Genomic DNA, 19,186 nt, shown 5'->3' with positions numbered 1-19,186 from the left:
AAACATATAGATTACAGCACAGGTACCTTGGACATTGACTCTGCTGGAAGTTACAGTTTCCATCACCAGTTCTTATCCAACATTTACCCTATTAACTCCATCATACTTTGTACCCCTTGGGGATATTTGCTAGTTTTAATCAGCGATGGGACAAAGACTTGAAAGTTTTCTAGCCTCCTGCTCACTGTTATACACTGCAAAGCATCACTTGTTCTACAAAGAGTCTAAATAAGTAAAATTTTGCAGACTGAATAAACTATTAGTGGCACCAGTATTTTGAATGCTCAGCTAATTTAGGGACCTAGTCTGTCTCCCTTAGTACTGAATAGTACTTCACTCTACGAGGAGTCTCACTGAAATCAACAAAGCTGTTTGTGGAAAAAGGTACTAAACACAAGCAAGGATGAGAGAAAATGGCCCTTAAAAAGTGTAATGTTTCTAGCTCAACGTTTGAAAATACCAACGGATCTACGGCTATTGAGCACTTTTTCCCACTGGATGAAAGGAAACATGCCCTTATGAAACCCCTCTGAAGCTACTCATATGAACACACAATGAAGAACATCACATTGGCATCTCAGAGCACAATCAGCTACTTGTTATAGACAAAAACTAATTTAGTCAGTATTATACCATGTTAAACTACTTAGCAACCTCCTAGCACAGAAATAGTTTCAGAGAAAGAATTTCTCAAAGGTGGGATTGCTCGTTATGCTCTGATTGCATATTACTATGCAGAATCTTCATAAGAACTGGTGTTATTTGAGCTATGGAAAAAAGCTCCAATGTACACAGGCCTTTAAGGGTATGTCTCCACTGCAATGTAAGCCCAAGGCTTTAACTCAAGGTCAAGCCTAATCCTCCCAGTCTACACACAAACCGTGCTAACAGAGCTCAGATCTAGGGGCCCAGGACCCCACGGTGGTGGAGGGTCTGATTCTCAGTCAAGCCGGAACCCAGGGTTCAAGCCCTACTGCTTTGCACTATAGGCACAGCCCCACTGGACTTGCGCTCTGGGTATCCACCAAAAGCTTACCACAATCCCGCAGACTGAACTTCTGTGTCCTCTGGGCAGTCAAGTTTGCTAGACAATCAGTTTTCCCACACTGCAGCACAAACAAAGTGCTTGAGTGGCCACATTTTGGGAGGGCACTAGGAAGTCTGGGATATGGGGGGTAGGATTTGGCCAGCATAATGCAATGTAGATGCTGAAGCCCCAGGTTGGGACCCAGGGTTCGACAATTCCTAACTTGGGTTTACAAATGAGCGTAGATGCTCAAGCCCTGGGTTAACAAACCCAGGATTTGCTAACTCCAGTTCTGCTACTAACCCTGGGCTAACATTGCAGCATAGAACATACCTTAACAGGGACCCCATCAACTTAAAAGCTAGCCCATTAAAAACCCATCCAGAGCTAAAAGTAGTTCCACCGTGTACCTTTGCCAACTTTGGTGGTCTGACACTATTTTCTTGTTTTTCTCTTGTGTTGCCGTGTGGAAAAACCCACACAAACAAAAGAGACAGTGAAACTATACACAAAGTACTATCAAGTACACAGAGCAAAAAATGGAAAATGAAAAAAGAAAATAGTGTGTCATTTTTTTCAGTTACAGAAATATTAGGTGTTACTGAGAATAAATATATTTCAGAGAAATTAGATTCTAAGGTGAATCATATCCCTTCAAAGTGAGTACTGCATTTAAACTTGATTCCACTTAAACTAGTTTCTGACACAGCTTACCTGGCCAACATGGACCGGACCAAGCTGTGAGATTAGTATTTTGAAGCCATGTTTCAACCAGCATCATGATGAAACCAAGTTCAGAAGTGTTCCCAAATTCTGTTTAAAAGGTAGGGCAGAGTAGAACTTCAGGATCCATCTATTCTACAAGTGCAATCATAGCAGGAGATTCATAGTACAACATGGCTGCCCTTCAATAGGCCATTCAAAGCCTGAGTATGGTTTGGGAAGCAGCCAAAGTGTTTCCTGCAGACCAAAATCCTGGTCCGATTGAAGTCAATGGGAGTTTTGCGGTTGAGCTGAATAGGACCTGTAAATTTGTCCGTTTGCTTTGCCAGAAACAACTGGGGAGGTACATATACATGTAGCATCTATACTTAAATTTTAGTATCTCTAACTGGAGCAAGATCACAAGGATTGGATGGTACCTTTCTTACCAAGAGACCAAGATAGCACATTAATATATGTGATGAAGTTGGCAGGGACAATTAAACTGTTCTTCACTAAACAATTGCTCAAACCACAACCACCACTACCCCACACGACTTGCTGCTAATGGAAGAATCCATTGAGTGTTCCATTACACAAGATCACCTCTTTTTTTAAAAGGAGTGTGTAAAAAGTTAATAGAGCAGGGACACAATTAACCCACTTTTTTTTTCTTCAGATTTCTTAGGCCTTAAATTACAACTGTAGTTCACAAGATATACTGCGCTTTAAAGCACTTAAAAAGAGTTTGCAGAGCACATGAAGCACTGCTAAGTGTCATGGATTTGTACAATACAATGGCAACAGAAAGGAAGGCATGGAAGTCCCTGTTTTGATATGAGGCAATTCAGAGTGCTGGTCAGCCAAAATCCAAAAATACTTAGTTTGCAGAGCAGTAGTGACAAGTGGCTTTAAAATGACAGATTTGTATTTGACAGTGTCTACAGCAACATTTCTCAAACGCGGCCACAAGTGACTTTTCTTGTGGCCACAGCCTCCTAGGCAGTGTGTGTGTGTGTGTGTGTGGGGGGGGGGGGTCAGCAAAGCATCAGATCCCTCCCCTAGGGCCACCAGCAATGATTGGGCCCTGCCCACCTCTGGACACACAAAAGCTGGAGGAACACATAGCCAGTGAGTTCCCCACCTTCCCAAGGCTGGTGAGGTCAGGCTCCAGCCCTGGGATGGCGTGTGGCAGGCTCCAGCCATGGGGCTTCAGCTCTGTATCCCAGCCATACAATGGTGGGCTCTGGCCCCAAGGTAGCCCTCCCACTCCCATATCCACCTCCCCATCCAGGGCTTAATTTATTCCCTGGCTTGCCAGGGCTGAGTAAGTCTGCTGTCACAAGTGATATTTGTATGTTTGTTAGTATTACTTTTCAGAGGAGACTTAGTAACTAGGAAGTCTAAGAAAGAAAAAAAGGCAACCAAAAAAGCAAAAGACATAAGAAAAAAATTAGAACGTGCAAAGCACCTTATTTGTGTTTCTATTCTGTTTAGGTTCAGTAAAGAATAGAGACAAGTCTACATTATTTTTATTATTGAGCCTGCAAAAAAAAAATCCTACATAAATAAATTACAATGATATGGAAATACATATGTGCATATTTGTTTGTTTTTCCTAAAGTATTTTAGGAAAAATTTTCAGAGCGGCCACCAGCAAGAGTTGGTGGCCGCAGTCTGAGGCCACCAAAAAAAATGGTTGAGAGAACCCCTGGTCTAAAGTAGTACTGGCATACTGTAAAAAGCAACAGAGGGGCCTGTGGCACCTTTAAGACTAACAGAAATATTGGAGCATACTGTGTCTGACAAAGTGGGCATTCACCCACGAAAGCTTATGCTCCAATACTTCTGTTAGTCTTAAAGGTGCCACAGGACCCTCTGTTGCTTTTTACAGATTCAGACTAACACGGCTACCCCTCTGTTATTAGCATACTGATTCTTAACAACATTAATCCCCGTCCATTCCTTTCTCCAGAACCCTACTAGCAAAGCCTGAAGTGGCTCTGCATCCAGCGGCGTGAAGCAGTGCCACACAGCTGCACCCCACATTTAGACTGATGCTAATGTTGCAGTTGGACATGAAGGATACAGGAAGTGAGAAATAAAGTGTAAGGGGCACTTGGAGACATGGTCCACCTCACTCTCATAAGAGGATACATTTTTCACTTACCTTTCTTTGGTCTGTTTTCTTAATTGCACAGAAACATCTGGGTCTGTAATCATATTTAGCATACATATAGGTTCTATATGCTTGGATCGCTGCATAGACATTAATAATCCTCACAACATGCATGTGAGGAAGGTAATTAAATGTTCTCCCTATTTTATAGATAGGAAAACAGGCAGTGAGCTAAACAGACTTCACTGTTTCTCAGAATGAAAGATAACATAGAAAACATGATCTCTTCTTCAGACTGAACAAACCCAGTTTTTTCAATCTTCCCTCAGAGAAGGCTGAGAGGGGACATGATAACAGTTTTCAAGTACGTAAAAGGCTGTTACAAGGAAGGAGAAAAATTGTTTTCCTTAACTTCTGAGAATAGGATGAGAAGCAATGGGTTTAAATTGCAGCAAGGGCAGTTTCGGTTGGACATTAGGAAAAACGTCTTAACTATTAGGATGGTTAAGCACTGGAATAAATGGCCCAAGGAGGTTGTGGTATCTCCATCATTGGAGATGTTTAAAAGCAGGTTAGACAAACATCTGTCAGGGACGGTCTAGGTGGGGGTGGGCAAACTTTTTGGCCTGAGGGTCACATTGGGGAATAGAAATTGTATGGCGGGCCATGAATGCTCACAAAATTGGGGTTGGAGTGCAGGAGGGGGTACGGGCTCTGGTTGGGGGTGCGGGGTCTGGAGTGGGACTGGGGATGAGTTTAGGGTGTAGCAGGGTGCTCTGGGCTAGGACAGAGGGGGAAATCAGGGCTGGGGCAAAGGTGCGGGAAGGGGTGCAGGTTCCGGTTGGGGGTGTGGGCTCTGGAGTCGGGCTGGAGAGAGGTTAGGGGTGCAGGAGAATGCTGTGTTGGGATCGAGGGGTTTGGCGAGCAGGAGGTGGGGGGGGGGGGATCAGCACTGGGGCAGGGGCATGGGCAGAGGCTCAGAGGTGCAGGCTCCAAGCTGTGCCTACCTCTAGTGGCTCCCCGAAGCAGCGGCATGTCCCTTCTCTGGCTCCTAGGTGTGGTGCAGGGCCAGAGTTGGGCCGAGCTGTGTGGTGAGGCCCCCAACATGGCACCCCGGCTGAAGTGGGGCCGAGCCGCGTGGTGCGGCCCCTGACATGGCACCCCAGCAGGAGCTCGTGGTGTGACTTAAAAGGATCACGGGATGGATTCGGCCTGCGGGCTGTAGTTTGCCCACCCCAGGTCTAGGTAATACTTAGTCCTGCCATGAGTGCAGGAGGCTGGACTAAATGACCTCTCAAGGTCCCTTCCAGTCCTATGATTCTATAATTGTTCTGGATGAATAATAAGGGGCATAGCTCTTCTTTCACATTATATACATAGATCTTTGCACTCGAGTAACTAAGGACCGGATTCAAATCTGCAAGATCAGCTATGAGACTATGTGTAACTGAACCCAGCAACTGCCTCTATCAGCAGCACCAGTTTGGTTGTGATAGCTTTCTTTGATCCAGACTTATTAGGATGGAAGACCAACAAATTACGAAGTGTGTTTACCAAGGAATACCAGTACATGGTCAGCGACCACATGGCTGCCAAGACCTTCAGTGGCACAAAAAGGTCACCAGTGAACACCCAGCCAGACTGTCTAAAGGGCATAGCTAGAGATCGATCCAGGTGGTACTCAATCTACAAGGAGGCTACATCTCTTTGATATTTGCCTTGATTATTCTTCAAAGCTGATACACCAGGAAGGTTTGGGGCTTTCCTAAAAAAACCAATTTGTACAAACAAAAATCAGCTGTTGATTCTGTATTTTGATATGACATTTTCCCCCAAGTGACAGGCTGGGCAGTGTAGAAATGGTAATGGGAGGAAGCCAGTCCATACACAAGATGATGACTGGGCTGAATGAGCCACTCTTGTAAGGATGTGCTCCTCATAAATGTTAGCCATGCTTGGGAATATACAAATTATGCCCAATTTGTGTGCACATCAGTTGAGGTTCGGAGAATCGTCACCTTCCCTATAGCAGGGGGAAGTTATTAAAAAGGAGCACTGCGGCTGATTTTTATCCTCCTCAGTAACTCACACTACTGCAGTTAGAGGAGAGGTGATGGCTGATGTTAAATTTAAACCTTAAAAATATCCACAGCATGAAATCTTCACTGCCAGCTAAATAAGCTTAGTTAAAAACCAATACTAGTTTAGGGAATAAAATGTTTCTATTTGGTCTAATAAAATATATTATAAAAACATCCTCTAACTGTCCTTAAGACTGGTCCTTTTAATTCCTTGAAAAGTGAAGCTGTATATTATAAGATGGAATGTTTGTGAGCTCTGATGGTTCTCACTGTATTTTCTTGATATAATAAAAAAACAGGGTGTTCACAACTTCAGATTATTGGCCTGGAAGTAAAAATTAATCTGATTCTTTTTATAGTCCATCATCCTTAGAAATAAATGCTGAACCAAGAACAATGGTCTCTCCTAACTTCTCACGTGTGTCTTAGTCTCAGTATGCCCATAGCATATTAGAATTCTCTGTGGAAAGAGATCAACACGTGGTCTCCCAGTGTTGGCTTTATTGAGGAACAGCAGAGTCTGCTCATAAAAGGCAGCTTATATAAACAATCCATTTGGGGGAAAACTGCTTCGCCGTTGAGATTAAAGGGCATCATTCTACCTATGATGAACATGAAAGGATAGTACCATTACAGCAACTTCTGTTTCTCCTCTTGAGGCTCAATAAATGATATTAGGGTACACGTTCTGGATCTTCATCAGGACAGCAATATTAATAGTCTCACAGACATACAAAAATATACCTGGGCAAAGAACATGCACAAGAGACTACTTCTGAGGAAGAAATGACTTAATGAACAGCAAACGAATAGGAACACTGTCCACAAAAGAAAATAGGTGGAAAGAGCACATTTCCTGTCTGTGAAAATATAGCCCTAGCCTACTCCCAGTACAATTTGTGCAACTCATGATCACTTTAAAAGACTAGTTATCACTCCGGGGCCAAAAAATCGTCTAGTATAACCTACTGTAAGCCAGAATTTGTAAGCAAGTTTCCCTAGGTGACAAGCCAATTTGTTACGCACATCACCACTACAAGTCTCAAGCTTTTTCCAACGAAATTTAAAGGCCTCAAAAATAGGAGATGCTTATAGTTCAATTTGCTTGGTACAGTAATCGAAAACAAATCTACAGCGTGTTGTGTCCTGTGCCCCAGGCTTCTCCCACACATCCATCATAAGAACAGCTGTACTGGGTCAGACCAAAGGTCCATCTAGCCCAGTATCCTGTCTTCTGACAGTGGCCAATGCCAGGTGCCCCAGAGGGAGTGAACAGAACAGGTAATCAAATGATCCATTCCCTGTCTCCCATTCCCAGTTTATGGCAAATGGAGGCTAGGGACACCATCCCTGCCCATTCTGGCTAACAGCCATTGATGGACCTATCCTCCATTAATTTATCTAGTTCTTTTTGAACCTTGTTATAGTCTTGGCCTTGATAAACATCCTCTGGCAAAGAGTTCCACAGGTTGAACATCCTGTGATAAACTATGTTGTTTTCCTCCTCCATTCAGCCTAGCGTTCACAGGAGCTCCGGTTCCTACCATTTGACCGGGTTTTGTCTACGTGACTGTTCAGTAGTTACATAAGCATCATACATATCTCTTAGGTGCAACAATAATTCCTCCAGATTGTCTCCTGTCAATGCAGATAGTGGAATGACTCTCTGCTCCACTCGCTCCTTAAGTAGTAATAAGTTAGCCTTGGACTGAGGAAGATCCATCTTATTCCCAATGACAGCATGAGGTCTCTTCGACAACCCTTCTTCATACTGCTCTAGTTCATATTTTAAGTCTTGGAGCTGAATCCATGGCTCAGACACAGACAGATCCACCACAAATAAGAGAAAGCGGCAGTGTTCTATGTGCTTCAGAAAGGCCAATCCAAGGCCCCTGTTTAGATGAGCTCCTCTTATTATACCGGGAACATCAGCAACTATAAACAAGAGAGAACTGAATGTGAACACAACATGTTTAACTTAAAGAGGTTCTATTTGTCTGTCTGTCAGCCTAGGTATTTATATAGCTCCCTTTCAATATAGTCTCTAAGAAAGCATTGCATGAGTCTGTCTGTCTGTCTCCTTCAGCCCTGAAAAAAAAAATCAAGTAATTTCACCAGAGACACTGGATTCAGCTCAGAAGTCTGAGGTCAACAGTATATATATATATATATGAAATACAATACAAGGTTTAAAAATCTATTTCACATTTACATCAGGTTTGTAGCTCCCTAGAACTAGTAAGCTCCTAGAGAGTCATTTTTACAGTTTTATTTTTTTGTCTCAAGCAGGAACATAAAGGGAGACAATCAGATGTTACAACTAAAAGTAGTAATTATTATATAAACAAAATCTCGTAACACATACCTGCCACTTGTTCATAGTCTTGGTAGTGAACAATGCCTACATGTGGATTTAAGGTTGTGAACGGGTAGGGAGCCACTGCAGGCTTTGCATTGGAGATTGCTCGCAAAAGTGATGACTTCCCAGCATTGGGGAATCCCACCTGGAACACAAATATTCGACAAGGCCACAATTCCAGATTAACCAAAATAAAGAGAATGTTTCCTTAAAAATACATATCAATGATTCTTTAGTAGTTGTCATAATTCAGAGAACTGTACAGCCATTTGCGCACAAATGCATCAGTTTTGCATGCTCATGTCTAAAGATATCTGCGCACACATTTTTTTCTATTTTTAATTTTTCATTATATCATTAACATATATGAGCTTTCCATACAAGCACGAACAAGACTTACTCATAACCTGCATTTATTACGGTAAAAGACTCATCTCCGGTTGGTCAGCCACTCATCAGCTATGTATTTATTTTCAAATTCCAAAAAAGTGACCATACATTATAAAAATCTACTTGATTCTGACATAAGGCTTGTCATTTTTAACATGGACAGGATTTTCCATGCCATGGATGTTGGCGGATCTATCATATATCTGACTACTAGGAGTAACTATTACCAATGGGCCTTCCCCAGAATCAATCATCTCATTTGATTGTAAGGTAACAGAACCATAATATACTCTGTGGGTAAACTAACGTTTTTCTCTTTATTCTTCTATTGCAGTCTCTCTCTGAGGCTAGTTTCCCCTCACTCCTCAAGCCTACATCTTGAAACACTTTCCTAGAAGTCTATGCTAGCTGGGAGGAATGGTCTTAGAACAGCCTTAGGATATCCTGTCTGACACAGACAAGCGTGTGCAGAGTCAACAGCACTTACATGAAACAATCAGATTTTCCAGCCTGCTGGGGATAATCATTCTGAACAACTGCCATAATAAGTATGGTAGAGATCTGGACGCTCATGGATTCACCTTGTCAATTTTAAGCCCCGATAATGCTCCCATTAAAGTCAGTGGCAAAATTCCCATTGGCTTCTATGGGCACAAGCTGGATTTATTGCTGCCAATTTAAGACTGAGAGGAGATTGTCTAGGCTAAGATACAGTTAAGTTTATTGAACCAACTACGCTGGTTCACTTTTTCTTTACAAAGCTCTTCTGGGCCGGACAAACGTTGCAAGATACATGCACTTTATGTACTATTGTAAAATAAGGGTTTATTCAACAGCTCCACGAGAGAGATCAAAAAATTGCATGGATTTAAAAACGAAATCACCTTAAACAATAAATTGACAGCATTAGCATACCATTCAAACTTAAATGCGAAGGCAAAATTTACATATCTAAAACCTATACAAAAAGCTAACAAAGTTTAATACCAATAACAATGCAAAGTAAAGAGACTGAAGGGTGATTATGTTTTTGTTAAAAAGGGATGTTATTTAAGAGCCATTAGTGTTCCTTGATGGTTTCTAGCTGTAACATGCTGTCTCAGGGCATGTCATCACATCTCCCAGAAACAGCTTGTCCAATTATTTTAAAAGCAGAATACAAAAGTTCTCCTTCAGTAGCAGAAGCCCCTAAGTGCCAAAGATTGGGGGGTTGATCCCTGATAACTTGGCTGCCTGTATATATTCAAGCCCTCTGTTATGTCAAGACATATTCTAAAGAGACATTTATGGGAGACGGTTTTATTATTGCAATTATTACTGAAGCCTGTACCTTGTTTCCTGTTGGTAAAAAGCTTCATGCCAAATCAAAGAGATATGGCATCAAGTTATATATAAAGCGGTAACAAAAAAGTGACAGAAGGGCAAATCACTCAGGATATTCCCCTACTAAGTAATCGTTGACATTCATCTCCCACACAAACTTGCTGAGAGAACAAAATATAACAGAGCAACATTCTTTCGTCAGCTAGTCAAGTGACATCCTGGAAGCGTATAGCAAAGGTTAACAAAACAAAAAAGGCAATACCCACCAGCCCTGCATGTGCCATAGTCTTGAGCTCCAGATAGAGGACTCTTTTCTGACCTGATTCTCCTAGAGTAGCTGTCATTGGTGCTCGATTCTCATTGGACAGAAAGAACTGGTTACCCTTCCCTCCAGTTCCTCCATAAGCGGCAACATATTCTTCACCATGCTGAGTAAGATCAGACACAATTTTCCCATCCTCCTTAACTAGTGTGCCTACAGGAACCTTGAAAAACAGAGAGAAAGTCCTAAGCAAAAACAAACTATGAAAGTTCAAATACTTAACAGCTGTTCCCGGCGGCTGGGGATGTTTTCAGGGTCTAGCTAACACCACAACCTCCATCTCCCAGCTGGGTGAAAGTGTAAAAAGAGTCATTAGGACCCAGATCTAGCAGGAGAGACCAAATAAGCACTCTCACTCTAGACCCAAACAGCACTGACAAACTGTCTAAATGTTGGACATTTAGAACTTTAATAGTACCATACTTTTTTTTTTTTTGGCCTTTTTGTGTTCCCAGTCCCAGGTATCACAAAGTGGTGGTGAACCAATTCAGGATACCAACATAAGCAGATTAGGGATCATATTGGGTAGCTAAAAAGCAAGTAAGAATGATTTATATTTTAAAACAAATTTAAAAAAAAGGAAGCAGCAACAGACATAAGCAGACGGGAATTTGTTTTTTAATTAAAAAACGGAACCAACATGTATTACTATTACCATCTTGCTGTGGTGTGCATGCGCGTGTGTGGTTTGGTCTTCCTCTCTACTTGAAAAAAATGCTTACCTGATTTTTGGCATGACCACAAATAAATCATCATCAATACATAAAGTCACGCCCCAACAGCTGACACAGCTCCAAAACAGACTCTGAAGATTGACTTTATGGATAACACTAAATACAGGTATAAAGCTTAGGACTGTATCTACTGTATGCAAAAAAGGTGCTTTTTAACGTGTGTTAACTAGTGTATTGAAGTCTTAGTGGAAACAAGGCAAGTTGTAGTTTTAAATATATTAGTTGGGTCAACATAAACCCTAGCTAACGTGTTAAAAATACATCTCGCTTCTAAGCCTTGTCTTCACTAGAAAGAAAGGAAAGCCTCCCTTCATTTGTGCTAATAAAGCATACGATAAAGTGTGAAATCTGTTCTCACATGGGATCTGCAGACAAACTCATAACAAACAACATTGCTAGAATATATAGTCATGAGCTTGGAAAGCATAGTAGGGATAAGCATCAAAATGGACATGTCCCAAGTTGTGTGTGTGTTTGCACTGCCTATATGAATTCTATAAGCAAAGGCTGGTGAGTATTTGTTTTAGTGAGATGCAGCATGGTCTTTCAGAGAGGTTCTGGTGTGTGAACAATGAGAACAAAGTGGTTTGGTCATGCCGGTGTGTGAACCAGCCTAGATGCTATGAACACTCACTTTGACTAGTCCCACTAGGACTACTCACATGCATAAAGTCACTCACACAGATAAGCTTTTGCAGGACTGAGGCCTGAATTCTCACATAAAACTTACAAAATAGTCAGCAACAGTATCTTACTTTAATATATGTGTATCCACCATTGGCTCCGTAACAGTTTTTGCTTCTCCCTCTTTCTCCATCAAAACCTCGATACAATGGGAGGACTGAAGCCAGTGACTTGATTTGCTGGTCAGCTATAAAGCAAAACACACACTTTAAGAACAGAATTGCTGATCCAAAACCAGAAAGTTAGAAATCTCTTCTCCCCTTGAAAGATGCAAGTAACTCCAAATAACAGGGTAAGAGACAAATGAAACTAAAAAACAGGTATGTCTGATGAGCCGATTTAGTGCTTTTGGAAATAACTTCTAATTTCAGAGCAAAACTCAGAAGTCCTAGTCTTCCCAAAACATCAAAACATTAACCACTGTAAAAAACCTCTGACAAAACCTCCACTCTTTGTTCTCTGTTTCTGTTAAGGAAAATCAAAGTGGATAAAGATTGAATATTTCTTTTTAAATTAAAAATTTGGATTTTTTATTTAATTCATTTTTAAAAAGACAAATTGAACACTTTTGTCTTTTTAAAAATAAACCTATTTAAAATTATGACAACCGATATTAAGGGCTAATCTTATACTCTATTAAAATCATTTACCTTAAATAAAAAAAAAATATTCAGTTCGTTTGCTACCAAAGTTTTAAAGAAAGTCAAACCAGTGAACTTGTGAGTCACTGGCTAAGTACTTGAAATCAGAGTTTGTTGAAGTGCTAAACTAGGTTTTGACAGCAGCAGCCTCTTCCACAGGTGTAAAGATAATATTTTCTTCTATGTTATTTATTCAACTAGTTAAATTCAATGACTATTTCATTCAAAGTTAAGTTACTGATTGGAAATTAAGCAGGAAGGTTTGTTGTCCTCTTTCAATCTATGAATAAAAACGAGGTGAGAGGATGAGATCTACTACTTCTAAAATCTTGAAAGACATGGTGACCAAAAACAACCAGTTCAACTCACTAACTCCAGATACTTCCTTTTTTAAATAAATCAATTAGTTTTAAATGCAAAACCTGTTTTGATTAACTTACTTTTTTCCTTATGTATCCAGCACATTTCAGGTAGTTTTATTTAACTAATCAAAAACAAAATGTTCAAATACTGTTTTTGTGCATTTTTCAATGAATTATAATTTCCATTTAAATGCAACTTGACACAAATCATGAATAAAAAAAGAATCTAGTAAATAAGAAATGTCATTTTCCATTTATCATCATAAAAAGTGTTTAAAATGAATCTTAATAAATTTATGTGAAGCTATATAATTGCTTAAATAAAGGCGTACAGATATAGTATATCCTGCTGGTTAGCGAAAAGAAGTACCCAATTTAGTGTCAAGGCTATATTTAGTTACAAATCAATAGGTTTAATGTTTATCAGCCAATCAGAATCAACCTTTCTTTAGGAAAATAACTACAAAGTACAAATGCAAAACAAGTTTAAAATCACTGATTTAAATCAACCTAGGGAAATTCTCTGCTTTGAGTGTTCCACAGATGTTATGCCAATTAGTAGTTTCAAGTCTGTTTTAAAGGTCATACACTATATATCCATTTTTGTGTGTGTATTTTATCCTTCTCGGATTCTTACACCACCCCCATTCATATAGTAGTACCTGAGAGTCTTCCAGGAGTGTATTAAGAAACACGACTAGCATCTGTCATATTTGTTCTATTTTTCTCCCAAGAGGTTATGTTAGATTTTTTTTTTAATATTTATCTAGCTTACACTTTTGTAGCTTTTTGTTTGCTGTGCCATGCATTTTTATTACTAAAGGCAAGGTCAAAGAAGCGCACCTGGAATGTGTGTGTTTAGTTCTATAAAAAGAATAAATGTTGGCTTTACTCCCTGCTTCAGGAGCAATCTGTGTCAGTGTGGGAAGATGACAGAGTACTTTAACATTTTCCGAGGCATGTGATATGAGATATTAAAAAGGTATTAGATTTTCAAATCAGTTTGACCTGAAATATTTTCTAGCTAGATCATGTAAGAATATCAGTGTCATTCACATCCCCTTTGCAGTGGCTGTCCTTGGAAGTATTGCAAAGAACAGATGGAGTTAAGAAAAAGAAAAACATTTCCCTGTCATATATATTTATTAGTTCTATCACTCAAACTCAGTTTGTGGAAGGACATCAAAAATACCTTTAAACAAAGGGACAATATTTAACAAGCCATCTCTTAATCTGTGGTATAAAAAGACAAAAAGGATATGCAACTTTTACCTTTCAAAATAACATGGCCCCCATCTCCTCCGTTTCCACCATCAGGACCTCCAAACTCTTTTCTAGGCTCACTATGAAAAGACGTAATACCCTGTCCTCCGTGGCCTCCAATCACACACACTCTTCGATGATCTACAAAATATCGTGTCTGCAATGGAGAGATGGTTTCATATGATTTCTCTACAGTTTAGTGAAACATTATCAGACCTCTGTTTCAACAACCTGAAGGTTTTTACAAAACATAGCTATCTTTAAGCGTCAGGAATTCCAATTTCCATTTGAAAACCAAAATCTACAGCATAGCTACAGTTCAGACATCAACCAAAGAAAGCCCATTAATCTAGCAATTATCTTGAAGGATGTACACAGAATTACACATGTTAAGAGACCCTTAAAACACAAACATCTTTGAGTTTCCATTGGCAAAGAATTCCAGAGAGAAGATGCTCAAAGATCATCCTCCCTAACTACGTATATTAGGAAACTATTAAAATGCTAATGAACATCTACTGAAAAAAAAAAATGAAAAAAATGGGTGAGGTAATATCTGAACCAACTTCTGATGGCGAAAGAGACAAGCTCTGAAGCTTACACAGACCTCTTCTTTGAATGAAAGAAGCGAGGAAACTCAGTAACCTAGGTAGTTGGCAGTACATGGGAAATTTTAAAAAGGCCAGTCTAAGCATATTTAAAATTTGTATTGCTCCATGCTGACTACATTTAGAGTTTCCAGCCTCTGCTCTGACCTGGAATTTGTAAGAACTTTTCCAACAGAATGGGAAAAACTGAAGGCATTTTGTGCATGGAGTCCCCCCCCCAAAAAAAAAAAAAAAAGTGCAGTGAACTATGGATGATTCAAGGAAGATATGTGGGTCTCAGCAGCACTAGGATATAAAAATAGCAAGCTGTAATAATATTGTAAAGATGAAACTGTTCTCTGGCACAAGCTATCATTCACTCCAAGCTAACTGAGACTGAACCTCAAGATTTGGCATTAGACTTCCGCAATAATAAGCAGCTAAACGCCTTACTGCTTATCTGAAATATTTGAACCTCAAGCCTACAAACCTGGGCTGGAAAGTTACAGGAGACTCTCTGAATGAAGAGAACCTATGGGCAGGGACTGCATCTTTCTTATATGATTGTACAGTAGCTAGCACAATCCTGATTTGGAAGCTCTGTGTACTATTGCAATACAAATATTATCACCTAGCACTTTTGTTCTACTCATGAGCACAAAATGGAAGGAATGAGGCATTCAAATATTTGAGAAATGAGTAGATTTGGTTCTTATACATGAGCTAAAGTTTGCATAATGGATGAAGGGGAGGGCTATTTTCTGGTATCAGTTCACTACTCCCGAGTTTTTATGATGCTATTCTTCATGCAAACTTCAATCTTCATTTAATAAGACAACAGTCCAACACATCAAGAATTTAAGAAAAGGTCTTTCTTGGGAATGGGGTAGGGTGGGGATCACTAAATACTTCCTATAGGCAGTGGTCCAGTGGTTAAAGCAGGAGACAGTGTGAAGAGTCCTAGATTCTGACCCCAATTCTGCCACTGATTTATTGCATTACATTGGGCAAGTCATTTTAACTTCTCTGTGTACAATAGGGTTAAAAATACTTATCCACCAATCTTTGGAAAATTTTCTGGGGATCCTCAGATGAAAAGTGCTATAAAAGTATTGGCATGTACATAGGTATTTTCTCGTGTGTCAAGATGTAGAGAAAAATTTACTTACAAATGGTAATACAAGAATCTAGTAACACGCCAAGGGACTTTACAACCAGGTGGAGAATGGCAGATATTTTTTAAAATATTAAAATAGCTTGAGTGGTGAAAAATTCTGTTACTAGTAAAGAATCAGGGGGTAGCCGTGTTAGTCTGTATCTACGAAAACAACAAGGAGTCTGGTGGCACCTTAAAGACTAACAGATTTATTTGGGCATAAGCTTTCGTGAGTAAAAACCTCACTTCTTCGGATGCGGTTTTTACTCACGAAAGCTTATGCCCAAATAAATCTGTTAGTCTTTAAGGTGCCACCAGACTCCTTGTTGTTACTAGTAAAGTGACACAAGCACCTGAGAAAAATCCAATTCTTGAATAACCAAAATTCCTTTTGCACAGTCACCAGTACAGCAGAATCTCAGCATTACGAACACCAGAGTTATGAACTGACCGATCAACCACATAGCATACTTCCAGTTCCAAATGAGGTATCAGGCAGCAGCAGCCACAAAATAAATAAATAAAATAAAAAGCAAACATAATAAACTAACAACAAAAATAAAAGGAAAATTTAAAAAAAGATTTGTCAAGGAAACTACTTCTGAGCTTGTGTCATTTAAATTAAGATGGTTAAAAGCAGAATTTTTCTTCTGCATAGTAACGTTTCAAAACTCTATTAAGTCAGTGTTCAATTGTAAACTTTTGAAAGAACAACCAAAATGTTTTGTTCAGAGTTATGAACAACCTCCATTCTCGAGGGGTTTGTAATGCTGAGATTCTATCATAAAAATGTGACCGTTGCTAAAAAGCCTCTTTTTTCAAATGTAGTTAGCACCACCAAATGGCAAAATTAAAAACTGTTGTTTTAAATTAACTAGATGCAATTATTGCTTATTATAAAAAATGAATTCATTTCCCTGCAGCTGAAATACAGAACCAAAAGGAAGCACCTAAACAAAAATGAGCAAGCCTATGATTAATTAGCCATTAAATTCAGGCAATTTGGGAGCTACATAATTTCTTTAAAAAAAAAAAAAAAAAAAGCAAAACACTAATTGAACTTTAAAATGGCAACTGTCTAAAAACAAAAACAATGTATTGTTCTATGTCATTTTTCCAACCCAAAAGAGAATTATGATAATTAAAACCTCTACAGCAGTAGTGGTTCTCAACCTTTCCAGACTACTGTACCCTTTTCAGGAGTCTTTGTCTTGCGTACCCCCAAGTTTCACCTAATTTAAAAACTACTTGCTTACAAAATCAGACATAAAAATACAAGTGTCAGAGCAGAGTATTACTGAAAAGTTGCTTACATTCTCATTTTTGCCATATAATTATAAAATAAATGAATTGGAATATAAATACTGTACTTACATTTCAGTGTACAGAATATAGAGTAGTATAAGCAAGTCATTATCTGCATGAAATTTTAGTTAGTATTGACTTTGCTAGTGCTTTTTATGTAGCCTGTTGTAAAACTAGGCAAATAGCTAGATGAGTTGATGTACCCCCTGGAAGACCTCTGAGAACCCCCAGGGGTACATGTACACCTGGTTGAGAACCACTGCTCTACAGTGAAGCAACTTCTATAGCTACTACTACCACTGAAGTCATCATGAATAACGTTCACTGTGAACTGAGATTTTTATTACATGAAATACTTATTTACAACTATTTTTTCCACTATTCAAAAAGTTAATTATATTTCATAAAAATATTTCCTTATAATGTCAACGGTAAGTGGGGAATATACACAAAACACTCATCTCTGGGAGTGGTGTAGTCATTTAGCATACAGCAAGTTCTTTAAACATATGGTAGGTTAGCCTATCTGAATTTTAGTTTAGACTTTACCAGCTTCTTTTCTGATATTGCTCTTTTTTGTTTCAGCCGTTCATTTTTTGCACACTTTGCACAGCTTGTGGAAAGAATCCTCTGCCAGCTCTTAACCTGCTGCTGCAATAAGCAAATCTGTATATGTAGTGAACATGCAGGTCTCCATTGCCGTAAGCCGTCCAACAAAACCCATGTTCTTGATGACAAGATTTTAGATACCAGCATATCCACCTAGAAAGTGAAAATTATAGAGAAAGGAACACCACTAACTAAAATTTACCTTTGTGACTCTAGAAACAACTGTTTCACATGCAAATCAAGAGAGCAAAAAATCGGTTTACATAATGAAACACAATGGGTTAGAAACGCAAGGTCCAAGGATTGATAAATATTTCACAAATATTTTCTAACTCAATCGCTCTACTATTCTTTTGAGAGTCAGACACCAAGCACATACACCTCCCCTAAACTGATTTCCCTTCACTAATGCCTGTGCATATGCATTCATTACTGCAGGGCTGTTCACAAGCATGGACCATATATAATATGCAGAACCTCTATTTACTCAGCAGCAGAGAGCCAGCCCCTGCGCCCCACCTCCCCCCGCTGCCCCAGAGCCAGCCCCTGCGCCCTCCCCCTCCCGCTGCCCCAGAGCCAGCCCCTGCGCCCTCCCCCTCCCGCTGCCCCAGAGCCAGCCCCTGCGCCCTCCCCCTCCCGCTGCCCCAGAACCAGCCCCTGCGCCCCGCCTCCCCCCGCTGCCCCAGAGCCAGCCCCTGCGCCCCCTCCGCCCGCTGCCCCAGAGCCAGCCCCTGCGCCCTCCCCTTCCCGCTGCCCCAGAGCCAGCCCCTGCGCCCTCCCCCCGTCGCTGCCCCAGAGCCAGCCCCTGCGCCCCCTCCGCCCGCTGCCCCAGAGCCAGCCCCTGCGCCCCCCCTCCCGCTGCCCCAGAGCCAGCCCCTGCGCCCTCCCCCTCCCGCTGCCCCAGAGCCAGCCCCTGCGCCCTCCCCCCGTCGCTGCCCCAGAGCCAGCCCCTGCGCCCCCTCCGCCCGATGCCCCAGAGCCAGCCCCTGCGCCCTCCCCCCGTCGCTGCCCCAGAGCCAGCCCCTGCACCCCCCCTCCCGTTGCCCCAGAGCCAGCCCCTGCGCCCTCCCCCTCCCGTTGCCCCAGAGCCAGCCCCTGCGCCCTCCCCCTCCCGCTGCCCCAGAGCCAGCCCCTGCGCCCTCCCCCTCCCGCTGCCCCAGAGCCAGCCCCTGCGCCCTCCCCCTCCCGCTGCCCCAGAGCCCTCCCCCTCCCGCTGCCCCAGAGCCAGCCCCTGCGCCCTCCCCCTCCCGCTGCCCCAGAGCCCTCCCCCTCCCGCTGCCCCAGAGCCCTCCCCCTCCCGCTGCCCCAGAGCCAGCCCCTGCGCTGCCCCAGAGCCATCTTCTCTTCCCCACAGCCGAACCCCCCATAGTACCCACCAACTACGAGAAACTTTCCCGTGGTGGAGCCGCCCACTAATACCACGTTATCGTGGAGGCAGAGGTCACGACCTCACGCAAGTTACGTTATCGCCCTTCAGATTGGCGCACGCGCAGTTCTTTCCCCTCCCCCCCGTAGGTAAGAA

General features: G+C 41.3%; 1 protein-coding gene across 2 annotated transcripts; it reads right to left on the bottom strand.

Moving 5' to 3' along the window:
• Window positions 1–6,415: 6,415 nt before the first annotated feature.
• Window positions 6,416–19,136, bottom strand: MTG2 (mitochondrial ribosome associated GTPase 2). Of its 2 annotated transcripts, XM_005302919.5 has the most exons (7): window positions 19,041–19,136; window positions 17,605–17,817; window positions 14,017–14,164; window positions 11,813–11,928; window positions 10,268–10,486; window positions 8,295–8,433; window positions 6,416–7,864 (listed from the first exon to the last, which is right to left on the bottom strand). In XM_005302919.5, the coding sequence occupies exons 2-7, from the start codon at window positions 17,809–17,811 to the stop codon at window positions 7,470–7,472; spliced, it is 1,224 nt and encodes a 407-aa protein (XP_005302976.1). In that variant the 5' UTR covers window positions 17,812–17,817; window positions 19,041–19,136; the 3' UTR covers window positions 6,416–7,469. The 2 variants fall into 2 exon arrangements, with proteins under 2 accessions (XP_005302976.1, XP_042714346.1); XM_042858412.2 differs by lacking the exon at window positions 19,041–19,136 and having other exon boundaries at window positions 17,605–18,205.
• Window positions 19,137–19,186: the final 50 nt, after the last annotated feature.

The sequence above is a fragment of the Chrysemys picta genome, chromosome 13 (genome assembly GCF_011386835.1).
Source record: "Chrysemys picta bellii isolate R12L10 chromosome 13, ASM1138683v2, whole genome shotgun sequence".
In the NCBI taxonomy this organism is placed as follows: domain Eukaryota; kingdom Metazoa; phylum Chordata; order Testudines; family Emydidae; genus Chrysemys; species Chrysemys picta.
The sequence above is the reverse complement of the archived record's forward strand: the minus strand, read 5'-3'. Positions and strand labels throughout refer to the sequence as shown.

What these genes read in the sequence shown, in the direction of transcription:
- MTG2 (XM_005302919.5), bottom strand. Translation starts at nt 17,811, where the DNA reads ATGCTGGTATCTAAAATCTTGTCATCAAGAACATGGGTTTTGTTGGAC. An exon ending in CAATATCAGAAAAGAAGCTG is followed by an intron (nt 14,165 to 17,604) that starts GTAAAGTCTAAA and finishes TCTCCATTGCAG; the next exon opens with ACACGATATTTTGTAGATCA. An exon ending in GGGCCATGTTATTTTGAAAG is followed by an intron (nt 11,929 to 14,016) that starts GTAAAAGTTGCA and finishes TTTGCTTTATAG; the next exon opens with CTGACCAGCAAATCAAGTCA.